Source organism: Papio anubis, chromosome 18 (genome assembly GCF_008728515.1).
Source record: "Papio anubis isolate 15944 chromosome 18, Panubis1.0, whole genome shotgun sequence".
Classification (NCBI taxonomy): domain Eukaryota; kingdom Metazoa; phylum Chordata; class Mammalia; order Primates; family Cercopithecidae; genus Papio; species Papio anubis.
The window spans coordinates 58,351,347-58,377,802 of NC_044993.1; the positions used below are offsets into that span (position 1 = coordinate 58,351,347).

Genomic DNA, 26,456 nt, shown 5'->3' on the forward strand with positions numbered 1-26,456 from the left:
TACAATCAAGCCTGGGCAACACAGCAAGACCTTGTCTCTAAAATAAATAAATACATACATACATACATACATACATACATACATACATACATACATACCGGCATACAACAGAACTCACATCACACCACTGCCCTGCAGAAAACCTGCCCGTGTTCTCACTGCACCTGGAATCCCACCCTGACTCTCAGAGGAGACCCCTGCAAATCCTTATCCTGCTTGATTTCCTTTCTCCTCCTCACTCACTTTGCTCAACCCACACGAGCCCCCTGCTGCACCACGAGCGTCCTCAGACCCTTTGCACTTGCTGTTCCCTCTACCTGGAAAGCCCTTCCTTCCCCCAGAGACACACAAGGCTCACTCCCTCCGATGAAGTCTCTGCTCAAATGTGACCTTCTCAAAACAGACATACACGGTCAGCTGGGCATGTTGAACAAAAACACTTCAAAAAGCAGTAACACTCAGGATGCCAGATGCTCGGAAAGAGGCAGAGATAGACTTAGGGAGGGACAGGCACATGCTCACCAAGAGTCATGGCCGCACTGGGTAGAACTCTGACCACTGTATCTAAAATAGCTCCCTCAGCCGGGCACAGTAGCTTCATGCCTGTAATTCCAGCACTTTGGGAGGCCAAGGCACGAGGATCACTTGAGGTCAGAAGTTCGAGACCAGCCTGGCCAATATGGTGAAACCCCATCTCTACTGAAAACACAAAAACTAGTCAGGCATGGTGGCGTGCACCTGTAATCCCAGCACTTTGGGAGGCCGGGACAGGAGAATTGCTTGAACCCGAGAGGCAGAGGTTACAGTAAGCCGTGATCACACTACTGCACTCCAGCCTGGGTAACAGAGAGAGACTCCATCTCCAAAACAAACAAACAACAACAACAACAACAACAAAAAGCTTCCTCGGTTACTCTCACCCTCACTTCCTCATTTTTTATCTCACCCCAGCACTATCACTCTCCCAAGCTTCTTGTCAACGCATGTTTCTCAACCAACATCCTGTCTCCCATATAGAACGATGATGGCACACAACTAGAGTGTGTCTCTTGTGTTCCACTCTCTGAACCCTCAGGGACTAAACATCACGAAGCACAAAAGCAGCAGTCAGTTTCATCTGCTCAATGGATTACGGGCCAGGCCAGTGGAGGAACTTCTTGATTCAAACTCCGTCCTCCTCCAGAGGCTGTGATATTGGCCTCTCCCACGGTGTCTCCAGCAATGTGCTCTCCTGGCAAGCTCCCGGGGACACAAAGGTGGGCATCCTTCTTCCATGAGAGGAAGCCGAGCCAGGGGATCAGCAGAGGCGTGGATGACGAGGCATGCTGAAGCCCACGCTACAAATTTGGCCTGCTTAGCGCGGGGGATGCTGCAGGTGAGGCCGAAGGGATCCAGATGTGATGGGTGATGTTAGGGGTCACGTTGACTGGGTTAAAGGCTACCCAGATGGCTGGCAAAGTGTTATTTCTGGATGTGTCTGTGAGGGTGTTTCTAGAGGAGACTGGCATTTGAATCAGTGGGCTGACTAAGGAGGATCCATCCTCGCCCCATGTGGGTGGCACCACCCAATCAGCAGAGGGTCCAGGCACAACAAAAAGTCAGAGTAATGGCAAATGCAGGCGCTCTCTCTTCTGCGGCCGGGATGTCATCCTCTCCCGCCCTTGGACATCGCAACTCCAGGATGTCTGGCCTCTGCACTCTGGGACTTACCCCAGGGACTCCAGGTTCTCAGGCCTTTGATCATGGACTGAGGATTCCATCATCAACTTCCCTGGGTCTGAGACCTTCAGACTTGGCCTGAGCCATGCTACCAGCTTCCTGGGTTCTCCAACTTGCAGATGACCTAGTGTGGGACTTCTCAGCCTCCATAATCACATGATTCAGTTTCCCTAGTAGATCCCCTCTCACCCTCGATCCATCCATCCATCCATCCATCCATCATCGATCAATCATCCACCTATCAGCCATCTATCTATCATCTATCCATCCACCTATCATGTACACATCCACCAACTATCTATCCATCTATCATCTACCTATCATCTATCAATCATCATCTATCATCTATCTATCCATCCATCCATCAGTCCTACTAGTTCTGTCTCCATGAAGAACTGTAATAAACAGGGATGCCACCTCTGCCTGCCAAAGACCTTCAACTGGGTCATGGACATGGGCCATTTCCTTACAATGCTCAGCCACAGACGCCCAAGCTCTATCTGCCTCCCACGAGACAATTTCTCCCATCACCTGGACCACCCAAACAGCCTCCCACCAGAGTCACAAGGTCCTCTGCTGATATCCTAGTGGCTGGCACTATGGATGTCCCAGATTCCCACCCACCATCTGGGTCTGACTAAAGGTCTGTATCCTGGGCATCCCCGGAACAGCATGAGGAACTGAACCCAGGTCTGGGGTTTTTCCCTGTAAGGCCAGTGGGTCTATGGGGAATCCAATGCACCAGACTGGCCCCCTCATGGCTTATCGTAGTAAACTTACCCCGGAATAGGCAACAGGAACAAAAACAGCTGTTCTACTGGCCCCAGAGCAGCAACCCACTGGCCCCACGTCACCTGCAATTTCATGTTCCAGCTCGTCCGGGCTCAGGACACGTCTTATGTCCTTGTTTAATGTGCAGCTGCTTTTCTTTCTTACTGTTACGTAGAATAACAATGCATCGTGCAACTAATGGTGTCTCAAATCTGGTAAGTTAAGGTATGTGTAGCGGTGGCCCTGGCCTGATTCCCGAAAGAATGACAGAGGAGGCGCAGTGGGGCATGCCTTACATAGGGGGTAGAGTATAAAATCCAGTACAGCCAAAATCACCCTCAAATGGGGCTTCTTCGGCTAAAGAGACGTACATGGTCAGCTGGGCATGTTGGACAGAACATTCAAGCAGCAAGAACATGCAGGATGCCAGATGCTAAGAGACAAAAAAGGTGAGACTGACTCAAGGAGGAATAGTCACAGGTCATGGCAAACAGCATCAACTGCCTGCTTGGACAGCATTCTTCTTTCTTTCTTTTCTTTTGTTTTTTTTTTTGAGACGGACTCTCACTCTGTCTCCCAGGCTAGAATGCAGTGGTGCAATCTCAACTCACTGCAACCTCCGCCTCCTGGGTTCAAGTGATTCTCCTGCCTTAGCCTCCTGTGTAGCTGGGATTACAGGCGCATGCCACCACACCCTGCTAATTTTTGTACTTTTAGTAGAGATGGGGTTTCACCATGTTGGTCAGGCTGGTCTCAAACTCCCAACCAAGTGATCCACCTGCCACGGTCTCCCAAAGTGCTGCGACTACAGACATAAGAGCCACCGCGCCTGGCTTCTTTCTTCTTTTCTCTACCCAGTTGCCTTAATGACATGTTAGATTCTACCCCATGTGGCAGAAAAGTAAACTGAGGCCAGGAAGAGAAGTGAGGCATCTTGCCCAGAACCACAAAGCTAGTAACAGGCAGCATTGCCAGGGCCCCACCCTGGATTCAGGCCATAGTAGCGGAAAGGAGGTGACTGGGGCATCCTGGAGGCCAAGGAAACTCACACTTACTTCCTAGTCTTGGCGCATTCCTTCTTCCAGTTCTTTACCAAAACAGGCACGACTTGTTCCGACGTGTCCTCCTTGTTTAAGGACCAGAGGTCACTGCCCTCCAGGGGCTGGCGGTAGCCCCGGACAATCAACCTGGGGCCAAGACGCAAGGAGGTTAGGCAATGAGAGTCAATGAGAGAAGGAGGAGGACAGGGCTCGCTCACTCCACACGCCTGCTGATGCAGCACAACTGCCCATTGCAAATGACGGCAGCCACGCAGCTGGGAAAGTCAGAATGTGGATGGACATTTCTGCATATTACAAGGTAATTACAGCTCATTCTGTTGGGTCATGCAGGAAAAATGACTTTTTTTTTTTAGTGGTGCATACAAAAGACTTAGGGAAAAAAAGATGATTTAGAAGAGAAATATCAGGATGGCTCTAATTTATTTTTTATTATTCATTCATTCATTTACTTATTTGGAGACAGGGTCTCGCTGTGTCACCCAGGATGGAGTACAGTGGTGCGACTGCGGCTCCCTGCAGCCTCCAGCTCCTGGTCTAGAGCAATCCTCCCACCTCAACCTCCCGAGTGGCTGGGACTTCGGGTGCAAGCCGTTGTGACTAGCTAATTTTTTTTATTTTTTGTTTTTGTGGAGACAGAGTCTCCCTATGTTGCCCAAGCTGGTCTTGAACCCCTGGGCTCAAGCAATCCTCCCACCTTGGCCTCCCGAAGTCTTGGGATTACAGGCATGAGCCACCGTGCCCCGCCAACTTTTTAAAATTTTAAATTAAAAAAGGCTGATATGGGCCAGGCATGGTAGCTCATGCCTATAATCCTAGCACTTTGGGAGGCTGAGGTGGGAGGACTTTGTGAGCCCAGGAGTTCAAGACCAGCCTGGGCAACATAGGGAGACTATCTCTACAAAAAGTAAAAATAAAAAAATTAGCCAGTCATAATGCCTCTCACCTGTAGTCCCAGCTACTCAGGAGGCTGAGGTGGGAGGATTGCTCAAGGCCAAGAGGTGGAGGCTGCAGAGAGCCGTGATTGTGTCACTACGCTCCAGCCTGGGCAACAGAGTCAGACCCCATTAAAAAAAAAAAAAAAAAAGGAAGGAAAAAATAAAAAAATAAAAAGGCTGACATGACAAAGCATTAGCAAGCATGAAATCTGGGTGATGAGCTTACTGAGTTTTATTATATTAATCTTTCTATGTGACTCACGCAGGCTGGAGTGCAATGACACGATCTCAACACACTGCATGGATTCAAGCAATTCTCCTGTCTCACTCTCCCAAGTAGCTGGGATTACAGGCATGTGCTGCCCGGTTAATTTTTGTATTGTTAGTGGAGACAGGGTTTCACCATGCAGGCCAGGCTAGTCTCGAACTCCTGACCTCAGGTGATCCACCTACCTTGGCCTCCGAAAATGCTAACATTACAGGCATGAGCCACCGCGCCCAGCAGACTAAACACTTTTATAATAAAAGGTAAAATACTTTCATCTTTTGTTCTGATTTTGAACTTACAGAAAAATTACTCAAATCATACTAAGAATTCACTCAACTCACCACTGTTAACATGTTGCCATGTGGGCAGTATCATTCTCTGTCTCTATCCACTGACACGTACACACACACACACATATATATGCAAACACACCACCTTTTTCCGAACCATTTAAACAGTTAAAGGTCTGGCACGGTGACTCGCACATGTAAACCCAGCATCTTGGGAGGCTGAGGTGGGTGGATCACCCAGGGTCAGAAGTTTGAGACTAGCCTGGACAATATAGTGAAACCCCATCTCTACTAAAAATACAAAAATTAGCTGGGTGTGGTGGCAGGTCCCTGTAATCCCAGCTACTCAGGAGGCTGAGACTGGAGAATCTCTTGAACTCAAGAGGCAGAGGTTGCAGTGAGCTGAGATCCTGCCACCGCACTCCAGCCTGGACGACAGAGCGAGACTCGTTCCATTAAAAAAAAAAAAGTTAACATATAGGTTCTACATGCCTTATTCCTTTACCCCAAAAAAACTGGAGGCATCCCCTTCCAATCCAGGACATGCTCTTATTTAACCAGAGCACAATTTCCCAAAAGAAGAATGAAAGTTATTAACATGCATCCGGTGTCCTGTAGTCATGTGCAAATTATATCAACTGTCCCAGTGATGCTTTTTAACAGTAATTTCAAGTAATTATTTAAAACATCCAATTTTTTAAGAAGATGTTTGTCATTAAGACTAAGATGAGAGTGGGCATGGTGGCTCATGCCTGTAATTCCAGCATTCTGGGAGGCTGAGGCGGGACAATCACTTGAGCTCAGGAGTTGGAGACCAGCCTGGGCAACATGATGAAATCCCATCTCTACAGAAAGTACAAAAATCTGCTGGGCACAGGGGAGCGTGCCTGTAGTTCCAGCTACTCAGGAGGCTGAGGCAGGAGTATCACCTAAACCCAGTAGAGTGGGACTGCAGTGAGCTACAATTGTGCCACTGCACTCCAGCCTTAGCAACACAGCAAAAGCCTGTCTCAAAAAAAAAAAAAAAAAAAAAAGATGATGCATATTAGGGGCAAAAAAAGATCCTTCAAACAATCCCCAATAAGATGCTAACAATGGGCAGAAAAAGATGCACAAAAAGAGAACCAGAAGGTAGCTGGACATGGTGGCTCATACCTGTAATCCCAGCACTTTGGGAGGTCGATGTGGGTGGACCACCTGAAGTCAGGAGTTCAAGAACAACCTGGCCAACATGGCAAAACTCTGTCTCTACTAAAAATGCAAAAATTAGCAGGGCATGGTGACGCACACCTGTAATCCTAGCTACCTGGGAGGCTGAGGCAGGAGACTCACTTGAACCTGGGAGGCGGAGGCTGTAGTGAGCTGTGATTGACAGAGCGAGACTCCGTCTCCAAAAAAAAGAAAGAAGACCAGAAGTCGGCATACTAAAATGGTGAAACTGGTTGCCTCTGTGTGTTTCCTTACTGCTGATCTGCACATGTGGTTTTTTAACCCACATCTGCCATGGTGAGACAGTATTATTTCTCTAAGGAGTGGGGGGCAGGAGGGGGACAATGTTAAGAGTAACTATACGTAATATTTTAAAAACCCAAATCTGAAGCTAAAGCAAGAGCAGTCCAGCGTATGGCTGTCCCAGGCAAAGCCTTCTGCAGAGGTGTAAGCTGCTCACGGCTCCTGTGTATATCACATTCAAGTTCATGGAACTGATGGACAGAGGTGGTGTCTCTGAGACCACATGGCCAGCACAGGCACATTCAAGACAACTGTGCTGAAGAGCGAAGGAGGGAGAAGTCAGGAGGGAGCTGAGCATGTTCATGTTCGTTCATTCATTCATTCATTCATTCATTCATTCCCCACCACCTCCCTGAGGTCTGGGGGGCCCAGCCTTACCCTGTGATCCACCAGAAGGTGATCCTGGACAGGAAGGAGGCGCTGGACTCCGGGCAAGGATTCTAGTGGAAAGAAAGCACAGGTTTGGGAGGAACAGGGAAAGGAACGATTCAACTTTTCATCCAGGTCAGAGCTTAGCAAGGGGTAGTCAGCTGCTCACTCTTCCTTCCAGAGGACCAGCGTCAGCTCCACACCATTCTGCACCCCAAAAGGATCCTCTCCTAATCCCCAGCAGAAAGAAACTCATGGTAGCTCCTCCAGTTTCAATCAACAGAGTGTCTACCGTGTGCAACCATAATACAACATGCTACAGACCTGCCTTATCTTGTATCCCCGTAACAACCCTAGGAGCTGGTGTTAACGTCATCCCTACTTCACTCATTCATTCAACAAATATTTTCTGCAGCACCTACTATGTGCTAGGCATTCTACAAGGTACTACAGGGTTGCCATGTATCCCCACAGCAACCTCATGAGTGGGTGTTACTATTGTCCCCACTTTACTCATTTGGTCACTAAATATTTATTGACCACCTACTATGTGCTAGATGCTCTATCAAGAGCTTATATAATTGCATTATTTTATATCCTCATGGAATTCTATAAACATGGTATTACTATTATCTCCACTTCATTCCTTCATTCATCCAACAAGTATTTTCTGAGCACTACCCTTGTGCCAAGCACCCTGCATACAAATCTAAACAAACAGAAATGACCCCTGCCTGTATGGAGCTTGTGGTCTACTGCAGCAATCATCAGTAATACCTGCCAAGATTCTCTACTATTAATAGCTGGCTCTGTTCTAAGTGCTTTACACAAACTACCTTATTTAATCTTCATCCTCACCTCACAAGATAGATGAAAGTAATTATATCACCCCTGTTTTGCAGTTAAAAGAAACTGGGCCTGTAATCCCAGCACTTTGGGAGGCCGAGGCGGGCAGATCATGAGGTCAAGAGATCGAGACCATCCTAGCCAACATGGTGAAACCCCCGTCTCTCCTAAAAATACAAAAATTAGCTGGGTGTGGTGGCGGGCACCTGTAGTCCCAGCTATTTGGGAGGCTGAGGCAGGAGAATCGCTTGAACCCAGGAGGCGGAGGCTGCAGTCAGCCAAGATTGTGCCACTGCACTCCAGCCTGGCAACAGAGCAAGACTATCTCAAAATAAAAATAAAATTAAATCTAAAAACTGGGGACCAGAGACGAAAAGATACGTTCAAGGTCCCACAGGTAAAAGTGGTGGAGTCAGGATGTGAGCCCCAAAGAGTCAGGCTCCAGAGAGAGACATGCTTCAAATGATCACATGAACAAATGCAAAACTACAACTTCTGGGCCTTGATGTGCATCCTGAAGGGAAAGAGGTATTACCAACGAGACAAAGTAAGTGCATGGGGGCTGATCTGGTGTACCAAGGTCAGAGAAGGCTCCCCCGAGGAAGACAGTCAAGCTGGCACCTGAAGGGTGAGTAGAGGAGAACTAAGTAATGAGGAAACGCAATGCATTCCCAGCAGACAGCAGTGTGTGCAAAGGCCCGGTGGCAGAAGGAAGCATGGCAGACTCCAGGAACCAAGAAGGGGCCTGAGCAGTCTACACTGGAAGCTGTGCACAGTCTACACTGCAGGCCACATATTTTGGTCTTCATTCTAAGGGCAATGGGAAGTACCAAGAGATTCTAAGCAAGCTATCGAATAACTTATTTCCCAGAGGTATGAAGATGAGCCCCAAGTCAACAACACGCAGGCAAGGAAAGGGACCGACACAGAGGTCCTGGGATGACAAAGTCTGGCTTTCAACATGGACGCATCCGGGTCTCAATTCTGAAACACAAGCTTCAGCAGCAGAGAGAAGAGAGGTCACCACGCAGTAATGAAAGCTTTAGCCAAGGACTCCACTCAAAGTTCCAGCCTTGTGCAGCTCTAATGTCTTTACAGAGCCACATAAGGCGGCATACTCTCCTCAAGTGGTTTTTCCATTCAAGGCTGGGAGTGCTTTTAAAAAAATACTGTATCCTGGCTGGGTGTGGTGGCTCACACCTGTAATCTCAGCACTTTGGGAGGCCAAGGTGGGCAGATCACTTGAGGTCAGGAGTTCGAGACCAGCCTAGGCAACATGGTGAAACCCCGTCTCTACCAAAAACACAAAAAATTAGCTGGATGTGGTGGCTCACGCCTGTAATCCCAGCTACTCGGGAGGCTGAGGCAGAATTGCTTGAACCCACAAGGCAGAGGATGCAGTAAGCTGAGATCGTGCCACTGCACTCCAGCATAGGGACCCTGTCTCAAAAAAAAAAAAAAAATTCAAAAAATATAAAAAATACTGCATCCGGGCCCTACCCGCACCAGGGATTCTGATTAAGTTTGTTTGGGGTGAGACTGGGGCACTGAAGCTTTTTGTTTCAAACTTCCAGATTTTTCTTGGAAAAGTGGCTGGGCAGGAAATAAGCAAGGTAAGCCAAGAACATCTTGTTACACCAGACAACAAGGAAACTAAGCATGAACAGGATTGTTAAAAGGTTCAAGAGCCAAGCAGAAGTGGCCGCTGCAGGCTAAGACAGGGACAATTTGAGCTTTGACAAGAAGAGTAAGTACAACGGGCTAAAACATATCACGCATGGTTTTTTTGTTTTGTTTTTTGAGATGGAGTCTCGCTCTGTCGCCCAGGCTGGAGTCCAGTGACATGATCTTGGCTCACTGCAACCTCTGCCCCCTGGGTTCAAGTGATTCTCCTGCCTCAGCTTCCCAAGTAGCTGGGATTACAAGCGTGAGCTACCACACTGGGCTAATGTTTGTATTTTAAGTAGAGATGGGGTTTCATCATGTTGGCGAACAGGCTGGTCTTGAACTCCTGACTCAAGTGATCTGCCCACCTTGGCCTCCCAAAATGGTGGGATTACAGGCTTGAGCCACCGTGCCCGGCCTTACCACCTATGTTTATATACAGAAGTTTCATACTGACGCTGGGAATAAAGAAAAACATCTGATGTTGCCAGTGAACCAGGTCATTGTTTGAAAACAGAAAAAGCGGAAAAAAACAAGTATGTTCTTCACCTTTCCCAAATGTAATCATTTCGTTCACCAGGGTCAGAGAAGGCTTCCCCGAGGAAAACAGTCATTTATTCCATCACTACAGAGTGATCACTGATCAAAAAAATGAAGGGGACACTCTTTTCCATAAAAAAATCCCAGCTAGGCCGGGCACGGTGGCTCAAGCCTTTAATCCCAGCACTTTGGGAGGCCGAGACGGGCGGATCACGAGGTCAGGAGATCGAGACCATCCTGGCTAACACGGTGAAACCCCGTCTCTACTAAAAAATACAAAAAACTAGCCGGGCGAGGTGGCGGGTGCCTGTAGTCCCAACTATTCAGGAGGCTGAGGCAGGAGAATGGCGTAAACCCGGGAGGCGGAGCTTGCAGTGAGCTAAGACCCGGCCACCGCACTCCAGCCTGGGTGACAGAATGAGACTCCATCTCAAAAAAAAAAAAAAAATCCCAGCTAAAACATGAATAATCATATAAGAATGAACCACTGTGCAACCACAATGGATTACTAGAATATTTGATATTAATTATTAAAGGTCACATATATATGTTTTTTGTCAAGACAAGGTCTGGCTTTATTGATCAGGCTGGTCTCAAACTCCTGGGCTGAAGTGATCTTCCTGCCTCAGCTTCCCAAAGAGCTGGAATAACAGGCATGACCCATGACATGCAGCCCAACAGTTACAGTTTTAAAAATATTTATCTTTTAGATGTTATCATTAGAGAAAGTTGAACAATGGATATCAGGAACTCTGCTATTTTTGTAACTGTTTGAGAGCTAAACTATTGCGAAATAGAAAGTCATTAAAAATAAACAAAAAAATCCATGTCCTTCGAAGATACATACTAAAATGTTCACCTATGCAATGCATGGTAAAGAGCTCATGGCAGCTGGGCGCAGTGGCTCACATGTGTAATCTCAGCACTTTGGCAGGCTGAGATGGGAGAATTGCTTTGAGTTCAGGAGTTCGAGACCAGCCTGAGCAACATGGCAAGACCCCATCTCTACAAAAAATATAAAAATTGGCCGTGCCTGTAGTCCCAGCTACTCGAGAGGCTGAGGCGCAAGAATGGCTTGAACCTGGGAGGCAGAGGTTGCAGCGAGCTGAGATTGTGCCATCACACTCCAGCCTGGGTAACAGTGAAACACTATCTCAAAAATAAATAAAAAGAAAAAGAGCTCTTGGTAGTTCATTATCCTATGCTGTCTACTTTATGTTTCCATCATAAAAGGCTAAAAAGCTCCTCCAGTGATTCAAATACACAGCCAGGGCTAAGGATCAGGCTCCACTCTGGGTCTCAGAGGGGTGAAGTTCCCAGCCCTCCAGTTCACTGGAATCACCTGAGGAGTCTGTGAAGTGCAAGGGCCTAAGGCCCCACCCCAGACCAACTAAATCAGCACCTCTAGGGGGAGGACCCTGACAGCCACAGATTTTTAATAAGGTCATCACATATAGCGGGTGCATGGACTACATTCCAGACCAACCGAAGCAGAGTTCAGATCAGACCGTGGACCCGGACAGGCCTGGGTTCTAATCCCAACCCTGCTATATTCTAGCTGATGACCTTGGGCAAGTCCCTTCACCTCCAAGCCTCAGTTTTTACATCTGGAAAATGGGAGTCATTTGTCCTACTGCTTGCTCGACCTACCCCACAGGACTGCCAGGAGGGACAAGTGACATGAGGCCCATGGGACTGTGTCGTAAAGCGGAATTTCTCCGACCTAAGGCGTGGAGGTAATGGTGTTTGCTTTGTAGGCTGAGTAGAAATGCTGCATTGTAGGCTGGTTTTTCATCCGGAAGAGCTGACGCCTTCCTGCCCACTCCCAGTTGGTGGGGTGGGTTGTCTGGGAATTGCAAATCCATTTCACCTGCAGCCCAAGCCCTATCCACTGTGAAAGACCAAGGTGCAGAGAGAGGAGGAAGGGGTGGGGCATGGCTGTCAATGATTCATTTATTTCTTGGGCAGGACTTGCTTATAGGCCAGGATGTGGGTGAAGTGCTGCGGATTCAGCTGTGAACGAGACAGGGAGGCCTCTGCCCCATTCAGCCCCCCGCCCTGGGGGAGATGGACAGTAAGCAAATCACGGTGCAAATAAATATATAATTACAATCAGAATTACAACCAGTGAGAACTGCAACAAAAGCAAAAGGTCATTTGAGGCCTGATTTCACCCATCAATCACTGTTCTCAGCATGTTGTCAGGGTTGAGATAGGCAGGGGTTTACCAACCTTTTCTGGGAAGGGCCGGCTAGTAACAAGGGAACAAAGGAAAAAGAAGGCGGTGAGGGTGGAGGGGCAGCTTCTGTGTGAAGCAGTGCACAGCACGGGGCTAGCTGGCGTGGCTCAATCCCAGCTGTCCCGTTTGCTAGCTGTGGGATCTCGGGTCACTTCCTTGGTGGTGAAGATTAAATGAGATCAAACATGTTAAGTACTTAGAATAGTGCCTGGCACAGAGTAACAGCTCAAGAAAGAGTAATATGAGCAGCAGCAGTAATAATAATAGAAGCAGTGACAGTAGCCTCTGGTATATGGAAACATCAAACTGTACACCTTAAATATATTCCTTTTTGTTTTTGAGACAGGGCCTCGCTCTGTCACCTAGGCTGGAGCACGGTGGTGTATTCAAAGCTCATTGCAGCCTTGACCTCCCAGGTTCAAGTGATCCTCCCACCTCAGCCCCCCAAGTAGCTGGGACTACAGGCGCACACCATTAACACCCAGCTAATTTTTGTATTTTTTGTAGAGACAGGATTTCACTCTATTGCTCGAGCTAGTCTCAAACTCCTGAGCTCTAGTGATCCACCTGCCTCGGCCTCCCAAAGTCCTGGGATTACAGGCATGAACCACCGCACCCAACCCATATTCCATTTTTATTTGTCAATATACATCAATAAAGCTGAAGTGTCTGGGGGGAAAAAACCCAATGGGTTCACAATACACCACTGTATCAGATGCTTTATATATCAGAAGCATCTATGGCCCACAGGCCAGCTATTTATGAATAAAGTTTTATTGGAACAGTCACACCCATTCATTTACATATCATAAATGAATATGGCAGCTTTTGAGCTACACAGCAGAGTTAGGGGTTGCCACAGACACTGTATGGGATACAAAGTCTAAAGTATTTATCAGTCAGCCCTTTCCAGAAAAGGTTGGCTAACCTCTGCCTACCTCAACCCCCACAACATGCTAAGACACAGTGGTTAAGGGGTGAAATCAGGCCTCAAATGACAGTCTTTTGTCTGCAAATCCAGTCTTCTTCAGCCTTGGCATCAACACGCAGGACAGAGACGGCCAGGAGAGGCTTGAAATGCAGCCCATGTCCAGCTTAACAAGACCCTCGAATCCTAACCTTCCCTCAGCCCAGTAAAACTGAGTCCCCAGCCACTGGTAGAAAACCTGCCCTGCAAATGCAACAAGGACACTGACAGACGGAACACTGCAGAGGTTTTTGTTTTTTGTGTTTTGAGACTGAATCTCACTCTGTCGCCTAGGCTGGAGTGCAGTAGCCCGATCTCGGCTCAACCTCCACCTCCCAGGTTCAAGCAAATCTCCTGCCTCAGCCTCATGAGTAGCTGGGATTATAGGCACGTGCCACCACAACCGGCTCATTTTTGTATTTTTTGGTAGAGACGGGGTTTCGCCATGTTGGCTAGGCTGGTCTCGAACTCTTGACCTCAACTGATCTGCCTGCCTCGGCCTCACAAAGTGCTGGGATTACAGGCTTGAGCCACCGCGCCAAGCCATTGCAGTTTCTAATTTGCACACTCAAAGAGCTTTGTCAAATTCTTCTCCTCAAGCCGCCTCTCTTCTATAGATATAAACACAGATTTTCAGATTATCTCAAGTTACAGATACAGAGGCCAACACAGGGTCCCCCCCTTCACTGGCCAAAAAAAAAGAAAATAGCCCCCCCCTTTTTTTTTTTTTGAGACGGTTTCACTCTTGTCGCCCAGGCTGGAGTGCAATGGTGCATTCTCAGTTCACTGCAGCCTCCGCTTCCCAGACTGAAGCGATTCTCCTGCCTCATCCTGTCGCATAGCTGGGATTACAGGTGCACGCCACCATGCCCGGCTAATGTTTGCATTTGTAGTACAGATGGGGTTTTACCATGTTGGCCAGGCTGGTCTCCAACTCCTGACCTCAAGCGATCCACCCACCTCAGCCTCCCCAAGTTCTGGGATTACAGGCATAAGCCACTGCGCCCGGCCTGGAAACAGCCTCCATCTGACGTGGAAGGCCTTGACGACAAAGACAACTAACTTCTGAAGCAGGTCAAGGATTGACAATCAAAAAGGAGGAAAAAAACCCATGGGGCACTGGATCATAATCCAGGGAGCATCTCATTTAACCCAAACCAAGGAGAATCGTTTGACATCATATACTAGGGACAAAAGACAGAGCCACCTCCAGGGGGTTTCCCAGTCTCAGACACTGAAATACAGCAACTCCTGTCCCAGACAGCATGAAAGCAGCTTGTCAACTGGTCCCTCCTTCATTCGAAATGAAAACAGTTCAGAGAAGTCCTGGCTAAAGGCGGAGGGAGGAAAAGCCTGATTCATCCTAACAGAGTGATGTATTCTTTGGCATCCACCATATTGACATCTACGTTTGGTACCAGATAGGCTGGCCAGAAACGCTGTGGTTTGAACCAGTTAGGTACAGCAGCCCCAGGCACTGATTCTTGGAGCGCAGGGTAGTCTGAGGACCTTGTCTGGTTCTTCCAGCATGCTGGCCTGTTTGTCGGAAACTCTCTCGGGTTTTAGTTCTGATGGGTTTTCTGCTGGTTACCTCTGCTCTGCGCTGCCAAAGTGCCCCCCACAACCCCTGCGCCCAGCAGGAGGGAATGCATGCAACAGCAATACGGCTCAGAGCAGTGGTCCTCAAACACAGCTCCATCAGCAGCATCGGTGGCACCTGGGAACTTGCTGGGACCCACAGACGCCTGGGCCCCACCCAGACCTACTGTATCAGAAACTGTGGGGGTGGGGACCAGCAATCAGTGTTTCAAGCGTGAGAACCCAGTGGGAGGGTTCCTGACACATCACCACTCTCTCAGTGTCTTCGTCTGTGAAGTAGGAAGACTGATCTTCCTGCCCTGCTGTGAGGACTAAATAATACAGTGCACCCAGCTGTTATCCTTATTAGATGGAGTCTAAATGTCCAGCAATAAGAGATTTGCCTGTATCACGTAAACATTGGTGATTTGTTTGCACTGTTGCTTACCAACTGTGCAAAATGCCTCCCTGTCCAGGACCTCCGTTTCCTCTACTGGAGCACACGTCGGAATCTTTTCCCATGCCCTTTGCCCATGAACTTGTCTGGGTTTTTGTTGTTGTTGTTTCAAGAGACAGGGCCTCACTATGTTGACCAGATTGGTCTTAAACTCTTGGCCTCAAGAAATCTTCCCCTCCTAAGCCTCCCAAAGTGCCAGGACTACATGTGTGAGCCACCGCCCTGGCCCTTTTTCTGGCTTTTGATGCTGTAGTGGGCACAGGTGAATATCCTGGCTCAGCCTCCCTCTCTACCTGCCTGGGTGCCTGCAAAGGCTTTTTAAGTGCCACCAACCCCACCCCCATGTCCAGTGTATCCTCTTCCTTTCAGTCTGAGGATCTTCCAAAACCTGCCCAACCTGAGTGTGTCACTCCACTGGTGAAAAACCTTTCCTCAGCTCCCACCACAGTAGGGTTAAAATTCCAAGTCCTGGCTGGACGTGGTAGTTCACCCACCGCTGTAATCCTAGCATATTGGGAGGCCAAGACGGGGCATCACTTGAGCTGAGGAGTTCAAGACCAGCCTGGGTAACATATAGAAACCCCATCTCTACCAAAAATAGAAAAAGGTACTTGAGTGTGGTGGCACGCAACTATGGTCCCAGCTACTCGGGAGGCTGAGGTGAGAGGATCGCTTGAGCCCGGGAGGTGGAGGGTACAGTGAGCTGAGAAGGCGCCACTGCACTCCAACCTCGGTGACAGAGTGAGACTCCATCTCAAAAAAAAAAAAATTCCACGTCCTTATTGTGACACATAACTGCACCCTTGATCTCTGATGCTCCCTGGCTCTTGCTTCTCTTTTCACTATACCCTAGCCCTTTCAATCTAGCCAAGCAGTATTCTTTTCTTTTTCTTTCTTTTGAGATGGAGTCTTGCTCTGTCGCCCAGACTGGAGTACAGTGGCGGAATCTCAGCTCACTGCAACCTCCGCCTCCCAGGTTCAAGTGATTCTCCTGCCTGAGCCTCCCGAGGAGTTGGGATTACAGACATGCAACACCACACCCAGCTAATTTTTGTATTTTCAGTAGAGACAGGGTTTCACCATGTTGGCCAGGTTGGTCTCGAGCTCCTTGTCTCAGGTGATCCGCCTGCCTCAGCCTCCCAAAGTGCTGGGATCACAGGCACGAGCCACACCACACCCAGCCTAGCCCAGCCAAATTCCAAGCGATTCCCAAACACCCACAAGCTCCCTCAACCGGACCTTTGCATATGCCGGTTGCTCTACCAGGAGCACCCTCCCACCCCTCCACCTCCAACCATATTCACCTGGCCGGAGCCTCTCATTCCTTAGACTTGAGCACTCCCTCCCCTCCCTGGATGCTAGCCCTGAGGTCCCAGGCTGAGTTAGGGACCACTCTCCCAGCCCCTACAACTCCTAGCACTTCCTTCCCTCAGAGCCCCCACTGTCCATCCTGCAGTTGTTGGTTCAGCTGCCTGCCACCCACCTTCCATCTCTCCTCCAGGGCAGTGGTCAAGGTCTGTTTCTTTCTAGCTCAGCGCCTGGCACAACACCTGATTATTAAATGACTGACAGCATGATGCAGAAAAGGAAAGAAAATGGAGTTTCAACGCTTGAATCAACGGTCCAAGATCAGGCCTTGGTGGGTGGGGACGGAGACTGATCAGGAAGGGGCACAAGGGAACTTCCTGGGGTCTTTGCAATGTTCTGTATCTTGACAGGGGTTTAAGGTATTCCTTTACCAAGACTCATCAAATGCTAACTTGAGATTGGCAATTTCACTGTATGTAAATTTTAAACAAAAAACTCCAAACTGTAAACAGATACTGAACTCCAGCTAATGATTTGCTTGGAAGTGACTGTGTGACAGAATACTAATATATTTCAAAATAAGTTTCGGGTATCAAAAAAAACTAGGTTCAGTGGCTCAGACCTGTAACCCCGGTACTTTGGGAGGCTGAGGTGGGAGGATTTTTTGAGGCCAAGAGTTCAAGACCAGACCGGGCAACATAGGGAGCCCTTCATACCTATATAAAATTTAAAAATCAGCCAAACACAGTGGTGTGCACCTGCAGTGCTCAAGCTACTTGGGAGGCAGAAGCGGGAGGATCATTTGAGCCCAGGAGTTGGAGGCTGCAGTGAGTTGTGATCGCACCACTGCACTCTAGTCTGCGAGACAGAGTGAGTCCCAGCCTCAAAAACAAACAAACAAACAAAAAAAACTAGCTGGTTGGCTCGCTGATTAGCTATCTGGTTAGACAGATATATGACAAAGCAAGTTTAGCAAAATGTTAACTGTGGTTCTAGGTACCAAGTATATGACTGCTCACTGTAGAATTCTTTCAACTTTTCTGTAGGTTTAAAAATGTTCATAGTAAAATGCTGGCGGGAAAATATTACATATTGTACAGACAGGAATGAAAAAACCTCTTACCGCAAATAAGTTGAGCAGCATTCACTGAACGTTCCAAACCAGTGATTTGCAACCCTGAACCACCTGGATATCTTGTTAAAATGATTTTGACTTGGTAGGTCTGGGATGGGGCCTGAGACCCAGCATTTCTAGCAAGCTGGGGGATATCGAGCTGCTGCAACTGGTCCAAGGACCCCCGTTTTCAGTTGAGACCTAATATATGATCTGCTTTGGCCCTGATCCCCTTATCTACAAGACCCTCCTCCCTCAAACCTAAACCACAGACTCAGTGCCAATGAGATAAAAGGCAGGAGACTGGGGACGGGCTAGAGCCCTAGCAGTCTTGGTCAGCCCTGCCCGGGCTCCCAAAAGCCTTGGCAGTCCCAGAGCCAGGAGGAAGATGGGAGGAGCCCCACTGAGCAGCCAGGGCCGAAATAGACATCTGAGTCATGGAGTGGGAGCAGGGCCAGCTGGGGAGGATTGGCCGACTCAGTGACTCAGCACGAAGTGGCCTGAAGCAGCCAGCCCCACCAGCTCCCACCCAGGCCCCGCCTGACCCCAGCTGCCCCGGGCCTTGGTTGATCACTCTGAGGACAGGCAACAGCTGATGGATGGCCTGCTGCTGCTCTGAGGATGGGAGAGCGGCAAGCCTGGACTCTCCCTGTCGTCCTGGCTCCACTGTGATTCAATCCCTGAGAGTGACAGGAAGACAAGCAAAGAGCGTATCTCGTTGTCCTCCTCCTCAGATCACAGGGCTCAGGTCTGGGGCAGAGAGAGGAGGTGCAGCCAACAACAAATCGAGTTGCAACCCGTTTTCAAGAAGGGGCTGCTGAGGTCTCCAAAGGAAGAGCACCAAGCCCAAAGCCACAAGTCTAGCTGATTCTCACAGGACCTAGTTCCTACCCTTCCTTGCCCCCATCTCAATTGCTAAGCTAGGTTGCTAGGTAGTTATGTGGTTATTTTGTTTGTTCGTTGTTTGTTTGAGACAGGGTCTCAGTCTGTTGCCCAGACTGGAGCAATCTCGGCTCACTGCAACCTCCGCCTCCCAGGTTCAAGCAACTATCCTGCCTTGGCCTCCCACATAGTGGGGATCACAGATGCACAATACCACACCCAGCTAATTTTTGTATTTTTAGTAGAGACGGGGTTTCACCATGTTGGTCAGACTGGTCTTGAACTCCTGGCCTCAAGTATCAAGTAATCCACTTGCCTCGGCCTCCCAAAGTGCTGGGTTTATAGGTGTGAGCCACCGCACCCGGCCTTGAACAAGATTTTTAAAAACTCTTAGCATCACTGAGTTGCACACTTAAAATGGTTACAATGGCGAATCTCAGGTTACATATATTTAACCACCCAAAATGCAACATTTTAAAAAAGAAAATAAAGCTCTTGACACCATGCCAGGCCTTCAGAACATGTGTGCATACATCAGTCCCCTTCCTCTTTCCTCCTGGTAATACTAGAACAGAATGAAGGCAGAGAAGCAGCTTAATCTGGTGTCCCGTGAGGCCCCATGCACACCTCACCCTTATGCAAGACATAAGATAATGTGCCACATGTACTGAGCACCTCCCCATATAACACGACAATAAATTACCACTAAAGGCCCACCGTGTTCCAGGCTGTGTCTTAGGCACTGAGGTTACAAGGTGGATACTGCCATGTGAAGCTTCTAGCCTAACACAAAGCCATTATTTAGCCAAGACCCTGCCGTTCAGCAGTTACAACCAAGAGAAGTGACGTGATTGTGCAGAACAGCCCATCGTGAGTTAGAAACTCTGCTCTACTATTCACATCGAGCAAGGCACTTATGTCTGCGATTCAGTTTCTCTGTAAAATGAGAAAAATAGTACCAAGTTCACCAGGACTGCTGTGAAAGTTAAGTGAGACATGCATATAAAGAACTTAGCATAGTGCTAGTTAGTACACAGCAGGCATCTAATAAATGTCGATTCCCGTCCTTGCCTTGCATAGGAAGAAAGAATGCCTGAAATTGGAAAGGGGACAAAAAGGAAGTTAACAAGTCATCAGAGCTAAAGAAATGCTGAGACTAGGGGTGGACAAACTTCCTTTGTAAAGACGGTAAGTATCTTAGACTTTGTGGGTGCTACAGTCTCTGTGGCAATGACACAACTCTACTGTTGCAGCTCCAGGCACCTGTAGACACTATGTGATGAATGCGAGTGGCTGTGTTCCAATAAAACTTTATTTACAAAAACAGGCAGCAGCCCAGATTCGGCCCATGAGCTACTGGCTAACTCCTGGTCTAAACTCTAATCTGCAAAAAGATAAATGGCACCCCCATGGGTTTCCTGAACAGGAACCCAAAGGGAAGTTCAGGCTTCCTGGACAGAGAGTGTCAGCCAATCAAAGTGTTCTCTCCTGGACACGTGCACAAATGTCAGCAATGCAGCAGCCTGCACACCCACATGTGACACCCTGCTGGATCTCACTGCACAAGAGGCAGACCACGGCCGGGCACAGTGGCTCAAGCCTGTAATCCCAGCACTTTAGGAGGCCAAAGTGGGCGGATCACTTGAAGTTAGGAGATCAAGACCATCCTGGCCAACGTGGCGAAACCCCATCTCTGCTAAAAATACAAAAACTAGCTGGGCATGGTGGCATGTGCCTGTAGTCCCAGCTACTCAGGAGGCTGAGGCAGGAGAATCGCTTGAACCTGGGAGGCGGAGGCTGCAGAGCCAAGATCATGCCATTGCACTACAGCCTTGGCGACAGAGCGAGACTCCAAAGAGACAAACCACAGTGTCTTCCACCATCTTGGAGGACCAGCAATGACACAGGGGGAGCCGGGGGAGATGAGACAGAGACAGAAAACAATGACTGGGGAGAAGAGTCAGGGTGTCCCAGCCCCCCAACAATGCAGCCTTTTAGCCGCCAGAGCTGAGAGCTTCATGCCACCCAGGGTGGCAGAGCAGATCCCAGGCCCAGGCTGCCAGAATCCCAGGAATGCAGAAAGCACAAAAAAAGGTCCAAGTCAGCTCTGTGAGTCACCCTACTACACACACGCCCAGGGGAGAAGTGAAAGAGAATTTATCCAGATTCCCAAGGGAGATCAGAAATCAGAAAGTCCCTCCTTCAAAAAGCTTCCAGAACCATCCATGGCAAGAGAGTTCTTCCCAGGCTCCCAGAGGAAGCCTGATGGGTCAGGTGATCCCCACGCTAGCTAGCCAGGCAGCCCCAACCAGACTCGGTTTACCCTCCACAATCCAAGGTCTGCGGCCACCCAGGTAAGGTATGATTTGTTTTGTATAAATCCCAGTTCTAAAGAACGGCTCGGCCAGGCGCGGTGGCTCACCCCTGTAATCCCAACACTTTGGGAGGCTGAGGCTGGTGGATCACCTGAGTTCAGGAGTTTGAGACCAGCCTGGCCAAAGTGGTGAAGCCTCATCTCTACTAAAAATACAAAAATTGGCTGGACATGGTGGCTCACGCCTGTAATCCCAGCACTTTGGGAGGCCGAGGCGGGCGGATCACGAGGTCAGGAGATTGAGACCATCCTGGCTAACACAGTGAAACCCCGTCTCTACTAAAAATATTTTCAAAATTAGCCAGGCGTGGTGGCAGGAGCCTGTAGTCCCAGCTACTCGGGAGGCTGAGGCAGGAGAATGGCGTGAACCCGTGAGGCGGAACTTGCAGTGAGCTGAGATCGCGCCACTGCACTCCAGCCTGAGCGACAGAGTAAGACTCCGACTTAAAATATATATATACATATATATATATATATATATATATATATAAAAATTAGTCGAGCGTGGTGGCAGGCACCTATAACCCCAGTCACTCAGGAGGTTGAAGCAGAAGAATTGCTTGAACCCAGGAGGCAGGGTTGCAGTGGGCCAAGGTCGTGCCACTGCATTCCAGCCTGGGCAACAAGAGCAAGAATCCATCTCAAAAAAAGAAAAAAAAAGAATAGCCCAACATTTGACAAACGGGGACACTCAGCTGCCACACACTCACACACACTGATACATAATACACACAACAACCACTGACTCATAAGCCCCTTCCTCTCTTCTGTGTCAGGCACCAGCCAGGGATCCAAAATGAAGTGACCCAGGTATGATCATTGCCTTTGTGAACTTTATACATATGCAAGCACAGACAACACAAAGACACACATACACACATACTCAGACACACACATGAACTTAAGCACACAAGCACACATTCACATATAAGCACATACACGCATATACATGCCTGTGACTACAGAGTCACACCAGCATGCACATGCATGCATACACACAGGTACACACAGATGCACAGGAACACATATACAGACACACGCACTTGCTCATTTCTCCAACCCAGCTCCTCTTTGGGCAAGGAAATACCAATACGGGACTCCTCAGAACATACAGTAGACATGCATTTCTTTTTTTTTTTTTTTGAGACAGAGTCTCACTCTGTCACCCAGGTTGGAGTACAGTGGTGTGATCTCCGCTCACTGCAACCTTCGCCTCCCAGGGTCAAGTGATTCTGCTGCCTCAGCCTCCCGACTGAATTATTCTTCCTGATGCTCTCCCGCCACCTGCTCCCCAACTTGGCTTACTTTTAATTACTTAATTAATAATTAAAAGATGGGGAGATAGGGTCTTACTATGTTGCCCAGGCTGGTCTCAAACCCCTGGGCTCAATTGATCCTCTCGCCTTGGCCTCTCAAAGTTCTGGGATTACAAGCGTGCACCACCATGCCTGGCTAATTTTTGTATTTTTAGCAGAGATGGCGTTTCACCACGTTGGCTAGGCTGGTCTCGAACTCCTGAACTCAAGTGATTTGCCTGCCTCGGATTCCCAAAGTGCTGGGATTACGGGTGTGAGCCACCACGCCTGGCCTGGGACATAGGTTTCTAAAATCGCTTGGTTATCGTCAACCTCCTCCTCCATACTGATGCCCACCAAGCCCTTTTATCACCCACAAGGCGAGCCTCTGTCCCTCACAGAGGTTCAGGCCAAACCCAACAGAACCACAGAGGTGAAAAGTGCTCCCACTGCAGTCTGCCCATTACCAGCTGACTAGCCATGAATCAGCATTAAACAGGTGCTCCAAGGCCTCCCTGCCACACTCACAATAAAACCCAAACAGCTCATCCAGCTCACAAGAGGACTGTCCCACCTCTCAGGCACCCACCGTCTCTTAGCCTTCTCCTGCTGTGCTGGCTTTTTCCTGCTGTTTCCTCCACACCTCCCCACCCCAGGGCCCTCGCACTTACTCCCCTCCGCCTTCCTCTAGGTATTTGCTCCACCCACTCCCTCACCCCTGTAGGTCTCTGCTCACATGCAGTTTTCTGGGCAGGCCTTCCCAGATTTCTCTTATCAAAAGCTGCACATGAGCCCGGGCAACACAGCAAGATCCCATCTCTGTTAAAAAAAAAAATAAAATAAAGAATAGGCCAGGCGTGGTGACTCACGCATGTAGTCCCAGCAATTTGAGAGGCCAAGGCGAGAAGATCGATTGAGCCCAGGGGTTTGAGACCAGCCTGGACAACATAGTAAGCATAGTAAGACCCCATCTCCCCATCATTAATTATTAATTAAGTAATTAAAAGTAAGCCAAGTTGGGGAGCAGGTGGCAGCAGAGCATCAGGAAGAATAGCTAATGGATCCTGGGCTTGATTCCTAGATGATGGGTTAATCTGTGCAGCAAATCACCATGGCACACATTTACCTATGTAACAAACCTGCACATCCTGTACATGTACCCTGGAACTTAAAAGTTGAAGAAAGAAAAAAATTAGCCAGGCATGGTGGTGCGTGCCTGTAATTCCAGCTACTCAGAAAGCTGAGGTAGGAGGATTGCATGAGCCCAGTAGGTCAAGGATACAGTGAGCTGAGATCACACCACTGCACTCCAGCCTGGGCAACAGAGCAAAATCCTGTCTCAAAAAAAGAAGAAAGAAAAATATTAAGGGAAATGAATAAAGTGTTCCCTTTTGTTTTACTAGCAGAAGGGGCGGCCATCTCCACAATCCTCGCTGATAACTTTCCATATTTACAGAATTTCTCTGAAACTGACAAAACAGACCAAGAATCTCAAACTCAAATCCCTCAGGGGCCAGGCACCTGCCACAAGTGCAGAAAGCAAGCCAGTATAATACAATAGGGAGTGGTGGGGACTCCAGCAACTCCTCAGCTCTGCCCTGTGGGATTATAGGCCTAACCTGTCACAACTTCTCACTTTTCCAGAACATTTAAAAAAACCTGATTTGTAATTATCTGCTCACACTTTCCAAAATCACCATGCCAAGTGAGAAACCTACAGGCCTGCAAGACACAGTAGTTCATCAACAACAAAGTAGATTCTCTCCTTCAGCTCCCCTAGTCACATTTAAGCCTCAGTTTTTCCATCTGTAAAGTAGGCGGGATGATATTCCCTGTATCAGGGGTTGAGGGAGGCTGGAACGAGATCCTGGATGGATCTAAGAAATGTTAGCTGGTACCGTGTCATGCTTCTCTCTCTCTCACACACACACACACGCACACACACATACTTGTCTGTGGTCACACTTACAGGGTCGTGGATGGTTTCCGAGAACAGGGGTGAACGATCTGAGAAACAGGACAAGACGAGCTGAATGAGTACGAGGGAAAAGTAGACGTAGAAAGTGATGTCACGAAACAGATCCACCTGGGCGTCCTGCATGGTGGGGAAGGAAGGAGGAAAAAGATCACATTGTGGGGGCTGTATGCGCTGGCACGCCTGTAATCCTAGCACTTTTGGAGGCCGAGACAGGCGGATCACCTGAGGTCAAGAGTTGGAGACCAGCCTGGTCAACATGGTGAAAGCCCGTCTCTACTAAAAATATAACAATTAGCCAGGCGTGATGGCAGGTGACTGTAATCCCAGCTACTCAGGAGGCTGAGACAGGAGAATCACTTGAACCCAGGAGGCGAAGGCTGCAGTGAGCCGATATCGCGCCACTGCACTGCAGCCTGTGTGACAGAGCCAGACTCCATCTCAAAAAAAAAAAAAAAGATCACATTTTGAGAGCAGGTAGCAGAAACCCAGAGGGCAGACAGCACCACGGAAAGTGCACCCACTCAGCTCCAGGGCCATTGCAGGCTCCCAGCTCCCCCAGGGACGTAATGGCAGAAAGCCGGCTCCATCACGGGTAGTCTCACTGCTCACCGCTGCCTGACGGGAGGAAGACAGGGCTTGGGAGTGAAACAGAGCTGTATCAAGGTCTGGCTCTCCCATACTAGCTGTGGGATCTTGTCAACTTATTGAACCACCCTGTGCCTCAGTTTCCCCACCTATAAATCACCTATGGTGCTTAACCAGGGGTGATTCTGCCTCCCAGGAAACATGTGGCAGTGTGAGGGGACATCCTGTTTGTTGTAACTTGGGAGTATTATGGCACCCAGTCAGGGGACGCCAGGGACACCCCTAAATGTCTACAAAGCACAGGATAGCCCCTACAACCAAGAAGTCTCCTATCTAAAATGTCGATTAGTGCTGAGGCTGAGAAATTCTGTCCAAGTCACTGCAAGAGGTCAGGAAGAATATTTGTGAAACATACATAGTCCCCTGCGAGGCATTTTGAAAACATGAACTCAATCAGCATCAGCTGCCATCACTCATGACAATATGTAGGCGCTCAATGGTCAAATGTTCAGCTTCTTTTCCTTCCTTTGCCTCACGCCAGTCTCTAATTAGCTCCAAGACGGCAGGAACAGCAGGTTATTCTAAAAGCACACACTCCAGGTTGGGCGCGGTGGCTCACGCCTGTAATCCCAACACTTTGGGAGGCCAAGGTGGGTGGATCACGAGGTCAAGTGATCGAGACCATCCTGGCCAACACGGTGAAACCCCGTCTCTACTAAAAATACAAAAATTTGCTGGACGTGGTGGCGCATGCCTGTAGTCCCAGCTACTCGGGAGGCTGAGGCAGGAGAATCACTTGAACACAGGAGGTGGAAGTTGTAGTGAGCCGAGATCACGCACTCTAGCCTGGCGACAGAGCAAGACTCCGTCTCAACAACAAAAAAAGTGCACACTCCTCAAAATTCCTAGGAGCAGCTCACGGCAGCCAATGTAAACAACTTCTCCAGCCAGAACAGCAACTGATGGGACAAAGGTAACGTGAGGACAAGCCTAGGGTCCCCCAGGGGAACAGTCACTCTGCAAACACCGTTCCGGGCTCGGCTCCATCCCAGCCTGGCATCTGCCCACAGCTCCTGTCCTTGGAGGTTCCACAGGAGCCCCTGGGCACAACATAGACAAATCGGGCCCTGGGGAAAGAAGGTGCTAGAAAAAAAGCTGGGGCTGACTTGGTGAGGATTTGGTGGGGTAGGGAAGTCACCAAGGGAGAAGCTAGGTGCTTGTGGTACCCATCCCCTGGTTCCCATGGCAACGCATGACTCCTACACAAGCCAGAGGGACCCAGCATCTCTCCCCCCGGGGCCACTGAAGGAAGATGAGGAATGAGACCACCGCCACTTACCTCTTTTAAGGCAGTCATAATTTTCGATCTCAGGATGGCTAGGGCACACAGTAGGGCTACCAGCCAGAAAGTGAGCATGATCCCTGAGGACTGAACTCCCTTCCTCCTCTCCAGCTGAATTAAAAAGGTAGCAAGCAGCTAAGGAGAGAAGCACACGACAGGAGTTGTTGGTTATTTTTCTTTTCTTTTTTTTTTTTTTTGAGACAGAGTTTCACTCTTGTTGCCCAGGCTGGAGTGCAGTGGCGCAGTCTCAGCTGACTGCAACCTCTGACTCCCAGGTTCAAGTGACCCTCCTGCCTCAGCCTCCCAAGTAGCTGCTGGGACTACAGGTGCCTGCCACCACACCTAGCTAATTTTTGTATTT

The 26,456-nt window shown here is 48.9% G+C and overlaps 1 protein-coding gene across 2 annotated transcripts in view; it reads right to left on the reverse strand.

The window, feature by feature from the left end:
- The window catches only part of ABCC1 (ATP binding cassette subfamily C member 1), a 192,735-nt gene that overhangs the window by 103,679 nt on the left and 62,600 nt on the right, over positions 1-26,456 (reverse strand). For both annotated transcript variants that reach the window (XM_017953218.3, XM_021931786.2), the window contains 4 exons: positions 26,093-26,230; positions 24,160-24,285; positions 6,935-6,996; positions 3,546-3,677 (listed from right to left, as the gene is read on the reverse strand). In XM_017953218.3, the coding sequence (XP_017808707.2) occupies positions 3,546-3,677; positions 6,935-6,996; positions 24,160-24,285; positions 26,093-26,230 (458 nt within the window). The remainder of the gene's footprint in view (positions 1-3,545; positions 3,678-6,934; positions 6,997-24,159; positions 24,286-26,092; positions 26,231-26,456) is intronic.